The following is a 7573-nucleotide window of genomic DNA, read 5'->3' on the forward strand; positions in this document are numbered from 1 at the left end:
TTCTGGGAAATGTAGGAGGTGAGAAACAGGAAGGAGTGAAACATGAAGATCTCACTGAGTCCTGAAACACGAAGCAAGACTCATTAGAGCCAGTGTCAGCTTCCTGTGGTCAGCAGCACTGGAAACAGTGACGATGGTTCCTGTGTGGCTTCATCAGGACTTCTGGTGCACTCGAGGCTTGCAGCGTTTGTTCGTGCACAGCTCTCTGAGCTCTGCACCCCGATTGGACCGCTGCAGCAGCTCAATTCTTTCCTTTTTCAGTCATTCTAGAGATTTGCTGCCGTGCTCAGATCTTTGTCCTGCTCATGACCCGGTTTGGGATGGACGGCCTCGCGCTGATACACTTTGGCGCACTTGGTGCTTCGTTCTAACGCATCTTTGCTAACCGTGCCTCTGAAACCAGCCATGACCTGTGACCTTTAACCTGCTCACTGAGGCCTGTAGAGTCTGAGCTCAGGGTCTGTCTTTGGGGTGGAGTTGGTGGGGAGGAGATTGTATCAATACACCTGAAAGCTGCAGAAAGTCGCCGTACTCTCACAGCTGATGATCAATAATCAGAGGATTGATTATCAGCTGATTATCCGCACCTGGCTGCTGTGGATTCCTGAGGGAGCGGTGAGGGTGGAGTTAGGTCACTGATCGGTTGTAGTTTGGAGCAAAGAAGCTCTCCTATTGGCTGAGAGATTCGAGCGAGTCGAGGGTTCATCAGGAAATACATCACTGACACTGAGCACTGAACAGGTGACCTCCTGTGTGAATCCTGAGCAGTTCATCATTCTTGGTAACGAGCCTCTTCTCCATGGAGACGGTTGCTGAGGCTGATGGGTATCGTAGTGTTTGGAGACGAGGCGCCGGGCAGAGGGAGGAATGTGTCCGGGTCTCTGCTTCTCCTTAAAAGGAAACTTTACTACAACCAAATCAAAACTTCCTACAACAGAGGCTCCGCCCTCCTTACAACTCCTCAGGAACAGAAAGGCCAGGGGAAAAAATGAGGAGAAATTCAACCTAAAACCACAGACACCAGGGGAAGTGTCTGTCTGTGGCTCCAAATAAGGAAGGAGGTCAGTAAATAAAGGAGACTTTGCTCCAGCCCTCCTCCTCCTCCTCCTCCTCCTCGTGTAAAGGGAGGAAGCACAGTGGGTGTGGCGGTGGCATCCCGCTGCTGTCCTTGTTTAGCTGTGCAGCGTTCATCCAACACATCCTTCACTGCTTCATGCATCACCACAGCATTTCTTCCTCTTTAGCTCCACCGAGCAGAGGTCAGAGGTCAGAGGTCACCTGCTAAATACCCCAGAAAGAGACTTAAAGCATGCACAGAGAGAGAGAGACAACTGCAAACAGAGGATCAAATACACAGACTGTATATAAACAAGGGCTGGCTTTTATTCTGTAGCGCAGCCTTCTGGGACGTGTTGGTACGAGAGCCTCACAGCAGGAGCTCAGTGTGTGGGTCTGTCAGCTGCTGCTGAGCTGGACGAGCAGCTGACAGCTCCTCAGCATGACTGCAGGGACAGTTTAAAGGCGGACAGTGACGTGAGGAGCTGATGACGTCTGAGTCAGAGCTGATATTGAACAGAAATCAGAGGGACGTTTACTTCTTATATTTCCATACGTTGATTATCATCTGCATGCACAGTTTCACACTCTCACACTGCAGTGGGGGAAATTTATGGTTCAGCATCCAGCCAAAGGAGCTTTAATGCTGGGAATGCTGGACTCAGGGTCCCACGTTGAAGACAAGTGGAGTGCGTGCTGCATTCAGGACGCGCTGTAGCGTAAACAGATGATGTCACCTCCTTGGCGTGCTGCTGAGGCGTGTACAGTCTGTGTATGAATGAACACGATACACAGCCATATGAGGAGCTGCGAGCGCCAGTGAAAGGGGGGGGGGGGTTACATGGACAGTATGGCGGTGAGGAGAAAGTACCTGGAGATGAAGAGTGACGCGCATCAGAGAAAGGTTCAGCTCTTCAAAAAGGAGGCGCTCAGTATCCAGGGCCAACCGTGTCACTGTTTACAGTTTTAGAGTGACCTTTGGCCCCCAGCACTCGGCTCTGTTTTGAAGTCTGATGTACCTTTCCAGGTGTCGCCTCTGAGGCCCTCCCTGAGCCGTCGTGCATCAGTCACACCCTCAGAGTCGTTTGTGTTTGCGCTCAGCCCACCGAGAATGTAAATCTGTTGGCAGCAGCACAGCTGAGAATGGAAACAGGCCAGGGGAGGGGTCAAAGTTCATCTGAGAGTCAGCTGGAGTCCGAGCATGCCGAGAGATCCTGAATCCTTCAGACAGGAACCCCGAGGACCACGACCACAGTGCACAGAAACACACATCACTCTATAAAAGTAGAAACTAATAGAAATACACTTCAGACTGCTGTGTGTGTGTGTGTGTGTGTGTGTGTGTCAGCAGCTGAAAGGAGGTCATTCTCTCGGTCTCTTTAAAGACCAGCTGCTGACAGTAAACACAGCTGCACTTCAGCACCTGCTGAACCAGGACCAGGACTGGGTCTCAACGGGGTCACATGTAGTTTGTTAACGTGGTGAAAACAGCAAAAAGAGTTTGAGCTGAAGTCTGTCGCAGCGCTAACAGAAACGCATGCCCACCGTGTCGAGTTTCCTTGGAGACGGAGGGTGAGGACAAGCAGGGTGTCGGGGAGGGCTGAGGTGTGAGACACTGTCAGCAAACAGCGTCTGACCTTTACAGCACGACCCTGGTCCATCCACTCAGAGGCCCAGGAACACCCTGGAGACATGTGGCTGAATAGCTGGAACAGCTGGAACAAACACGCAGTCACCAGTCCGCCACATCAAACATCAAGTACCATCAATATGTCTGCGTCGCTCAGCTCAATATTAAAAGGAGAGAAGAAACACTGAGGACAAGGCGGGTTGCACAGCAGCTTGCAGGTGCCGAGGCCCACCTGAACGCAGGACTCGCAGTAACAGAGCTCACTGTGAGTACGGCGTGCTGCCAATCAACTCCGGCGCATCACAATCCAGGTGACCGCTGCGCTTGGCCATTGCTCAAACACAGGTCTTGCCTCTTCTCTGCAGGTGTGCATGGACCTGCGTGGTCTAGCATCCACCCTTCAGTCGGACAGGCCACGCCCCTAATAATGTAAACTGAAGTCAAGAAAAAGAAAATGCTTCAGCCTTATCTGGCAGAAATTATTTATTATTTAACCCTTTAAGACCTACCAGAGAACCAAGTCCGCCAGAGCTTATATTATATTTTTACATGCTGTGGAGCCATTTTTGGGAGCATTTCAAGTTGCTATACATCAATACAACCATTACAGCCCAGATTTTAATAATATGCATGCATTAAGTGCATAGAAATTACATAAATTGCAAAAAAGTGCAATAAAGTACAAAAAAATTGAAAATCGTTTTTGTTTTATAACATATATTTCTAGTTAGAGAAATTTAAGAGGCTCATCCCTCAAAACTGTAAATACAAAAAAGTTGCACAAAATAGTTTCCCACCACAGGAAATTTATTTTGAGTGTCTTCATAGTTTTATTTTTGAAATTCTATTCTATTTGAAATCCAATTTTTATATACTGCAGGAAAAACGAAAATTAATATTATAGTGCAAATTTGCAAAAAAGCAGCATATGGATCAAAATAAACTATTTCCAGCAGTGCAATATGAGTCCTCAGCATCCCAGAAACGACACAGAAAGTCATAAAGTCAAAGATAACTTTTAAAAACACCAGTATAGGCTCATAAGACCCTGATGGTAAAAAACTACATTTCCGCGAAAATGATGTCACTTCCGGTTTCGGACAGGTCATGGCGGACATGCGATAGTTCATGCTGATGGACATAGGAAGTGTTACGAACAGCTGATCAGATCGGCAAAGCTGTTTCTGGAATATTATGTTTTAGTTTCTGCAAGTGCTTTTTATGCAGTTTTTGCAAAGCTATATGTGGAAGGAAACCGTGACCGAGGACAAGCTGATGGCATCAGATGTAAGTACAACTCCTCCAGTTTCATATGCAAAAAAATTATTGCGCTAGCTTACGTGGTTGCAGAGCTACCGGGATTTAAAAATAGTTACGCAAAACGGAGCATGCCCGCTCTGACCGGCTTTAAAGGGTTAATTATTATTTTAATTTTGGTTTATATCCCAGCTGTTAACGTGGAGGGGGCAGGGCTTATGAGGCATACCGCCAGCAGCCTGCAGGGGGCGATGCACGTTTCATTCATTCATCATTGTAACTGCCAGAGGAGTTGCTCTTCAACACCAATCACAGTGAAAGTAGGACTTTCACTGAGTAATCTGATTACTCTGGCTGTGTAATCTGATTACGCTCGCTGTGTAATCTGATTACTCTGGCTGTGTAACCTGAATACACTGGCCGTGTGATCTCTAGGAGCCCTCGGCACTCCTCTCTCTCTGAGGAATGCAGTGAATGATGGGAGAAAGTCCGGGGGCACCACCAGCCGTGTGATTGGCTGCTTCCCTCGAGGCCTGCCCTATAAGGACTGAAGCAGGGGAGAGTGGGGGAGGCGCGGGGGGAGAGAGGAGACGGGAGGGGGCTCAGAGCCTTGTTTGGGATGGAGGGATGGATGGAGGAGGTGGAGGCTTGATAAACTCAGTCGCAGCTCTGCAGACTCTCACTTCTGTCCTGCCCCCGCCCCCACATCCCAGCAGGCCCTGCACCACCACGGTAAGACCTCCACCACCTCTTCTTCCTCACCTGGCTGCCTGTGCGTAAGTGTGATGAAGCTGCCGTTCCTCCTCTCTGCTCCTCTGCTCTGACACTTTAAAAATGTTGCAGCTCCTTCTCTGTCTTTACTTCACCTCGTCTACCTCTTTTATTTTCTCTACAGTTCCATGATTTCACCTCCTCCATCACCTCCCAGTTTCTTCTCACAGCTCACCTCCTCCAGCACCTCCTCACTCTCCTCCTTTCTGCTCTTTCTCATGTAAAACTGTGTAAAAGCTATGGAACCTTTTTCACCTCCTCTCCATTCATTAAGCCTCTCCTCCACCTCCTCTGTGTCCTTCTCTGCTGTGCTCCTCGTGGTTGTAGTGAACAGTGAGAAAGTGGCACCTTTCACCTCCTCTCTCCTCCTCCTGTTGCTCCTCGCGTGTTTTTCCATGTTTCAGGTCGTTGAAACTTTGGTGTTTCTCGTGTGTGTAAAATTGGACTTTTTCTGACTGAAGTTTGGTTCAAACTGAAACTTTAATTGAACATTGATCAGATTAAATCCTCATTGAGCTCTGCAAAGCTCTCCGATCAGCTTTAAATGTATAAGAGAAACCTGTGGACCATTCCAGCCAGCAGGGGGCAGTGACTCCCCCCACAGAGTGAAATTGGTGAAAACTAAAAATACATGAAACATTTCTCATGCTTCAGATGTCCCAGAGAAATTTGAAGAACATAAAGAAAAAAAATCAAATGTAGGCTGAAAAATATATATTTAAAAACTGAAATATTGATTAAATACAAAAAGAAAATCAAATATTAACTTGTACTTGAACACAGGTATGGGGAGTGTGTCTGTGTTTTCCATATCATTTCTGAATTTTGTTTTTTGGCACAAACAGGCCTCCGTAGCCTCGTGTGAGGACGAGTGATGTCTTTACTTTTGCCTCTCAGCCGTGTGTGTTTAAAGTTTGAACACACACGGCCTCGTGTGTTTACAGCACACCTACGGCAGCACAGAGACGTGAAAACACAGTTTTTATGATTTTAGCTAAAGATCAAAGCAGATTTTTTTTCCTTAAAACTTTTTCTACAAATTGAAGAAAGGGAAAGACGTGAAACACACATGTAGTTGTAGCTGTAAAACCTGTCAGGGCGGTGCAGCAGCGCCCCCTGCTGCTCACAGCCAGTTTGAAATCTGCAGAAAAAATGTTTCATGGTTTAAAGGGTAAATTTGAAAGGTTTGTGTTTCATGCAGCGTGCAGCTGTGCTCGCCTCTGCATTAAACATCTGGATGACAGTTAGATGAAATCAGCTGATGCTGCAGGTTTAGTTTGGAGTTTATGCCACAGATGTCGAGCGAAGCTGGCAGGCAGGACTGAGGGCAAACTGAGCCCACGAGCTCTGCTGGAGGGAAAATCAGAAATATTCAATTCCCAGATTCATGACTAAATATGGACAGATGTGAGGTGAGGAGGCGAGGAGACGATGAGGGACACATGGGGAGGGGAGGGAGGCAGAGAGAGCACAGGGAGGGAGAGAGGGCGAGCGAGCATACCAAACACAGGCAGGACTCTGCTTCATGTCCTAATTAGGAAGTTTTCCCAGAGTGCCTCATGTTTGGGGGGGTGCTGCAGCTGGATGATGTGAGGTCCTCGGGCAGGTTTCCCTCTGTGCGGACGATCCATTTTAACCTCACTGCTTCAACAGGAGCGTCTTCTTACCTGCTGAAGGTCATGTCAGCTCACTGCGCCATCTTGTGGTGGAGCGCGGTACTGCAGGGACCTTCAGCCTGGCTCGGTGTGACCTTCAATGTCACACCGAGCCGGGCTGTGTCGAAGTTGCCTTTCCCTGCTCACTTCCTGCTGAAGCTTTAAACTGTCTCCAAAAGCACAAATGAACAAAAATGTCGAGTGGTTGGATCTCCGTCAGAGCCGTGAGCCCTCACAGGCCGCCGCGGCGCTGAGGGCTCAAACAGAATAATGTTGGGATGTGACACATGTGGATGGTTTGAGTGGCGAGCGCTCACACACGCCTGCCGATGATAAGTAATTGAACCTGCGTCTTCTTCTGCCTGCAGTGTGACTCGGTGTCGTAGTGTCGTTGCTCGTCTACAGCGCCCCCTGCAGTCATGTGTGATGACGAGGAGAGCACCGCTCTGGTCTGCGATAACGGATCCGGTCTCTGCAAAGCCGGATTTGCCGGAGACGACGCTCCCAGAGCCGTCTTTCCCTCCATCGTGGGCCGGCCCCGGCACCAGGTACAAACACACACACACACAGGGACATATGCATACAAATGCACAGAAACAAACACACACACACAGAAACAGACACACACACATGCATATACAGATACACAGGGACACACACATACACACGCACATCCAGTTACAAATGTCGGGATTATGACTGTAATATATTATTGAAGAATCAGGGGACAGCGAGGTTAGTGGGCACAGGTGAGTACCAGACAGTAAACTGAGCGCGCTCTGTGTGGTGCAGGGAGTGATGGTGGGCATGGGGCAGAAGGACAGCTACGTGGGTGACGAGGCTCAGAGTAAGAGAGGAATCCTGACCCTGAAGTACCCCATCGAACACGGCATCATCACTAACTGGGACGACATGGAGAAGGTGTGTCTCACACACGCACACACACACACATGGACGCGCGCAAACACACACACACACACACCTGTGTGACTGCTGCTCTGCTCTCTGATTGGTCAGATCTGGCACCACTCGTTCTACAACGAGCTGCGAGTGGCTCCAGAGGAACATCCCACCCTGCTGACTGAGGCGCCACTCAACCCCAAAGCTAACAGGGAGAAGATGACACAGGTACTACACTCTACTACATGTACCACAGTAATGCAGTGCTATAGTATAGTGCTATACTATAGTATATATATATATA

The 7573-nt window shown here is 48.6% G+C and overlaps 1 protein-coding gene across 1 annotated transcript in view; it reads left to right on the forward strand.

Moving 5' to 3' along the window:
- Positions 1-4591: 4591 nt before the first annotated feature.
- acta2 (actin alpha 2, smooth muscle) overlaps positions 4592-7573 on the forward strand; it is a 5958-nt gene continuing 2976 nt past the window's right edge. The window contains exons 1-4 of the mRNA XM_005743413.1: positions 4592-4675; positions 6738-6917; positions 7162-7290; positions 7387-7497. Of these exons, the coding sequence (XP_005743470.1) occupies positions 6789-6917; positions 7162-7290; positions 7387-7497 (369 nt within the window). The 5' untranslated portion in view covers positions 4592-4675; positions 6738-6788. The remainder of the gene's footprint in view (positions 4676-6737; positions 6918-7161; positions 7291-7386; positions 7498-7573) is intronic.

The sequence above is a fragment of the Pundamilia nyererei genome, unplaced genomic scaffold (assembly GCF_000239375.1).
Source record: "Pundamilia nyererei isolate P.nyererei 1_Seehausen unplaced genomic scaffold, PunNye1.0 scaffold00131, whole genome shotgun sequence".
Classification (NCBI taxonomy): domain Eukaryota; kingdom Metazoa; phylum Chordata; class Actinopteri; order Cichliformes; family Cichlidae; genus Pundamilia; species Pundamilia nyererei.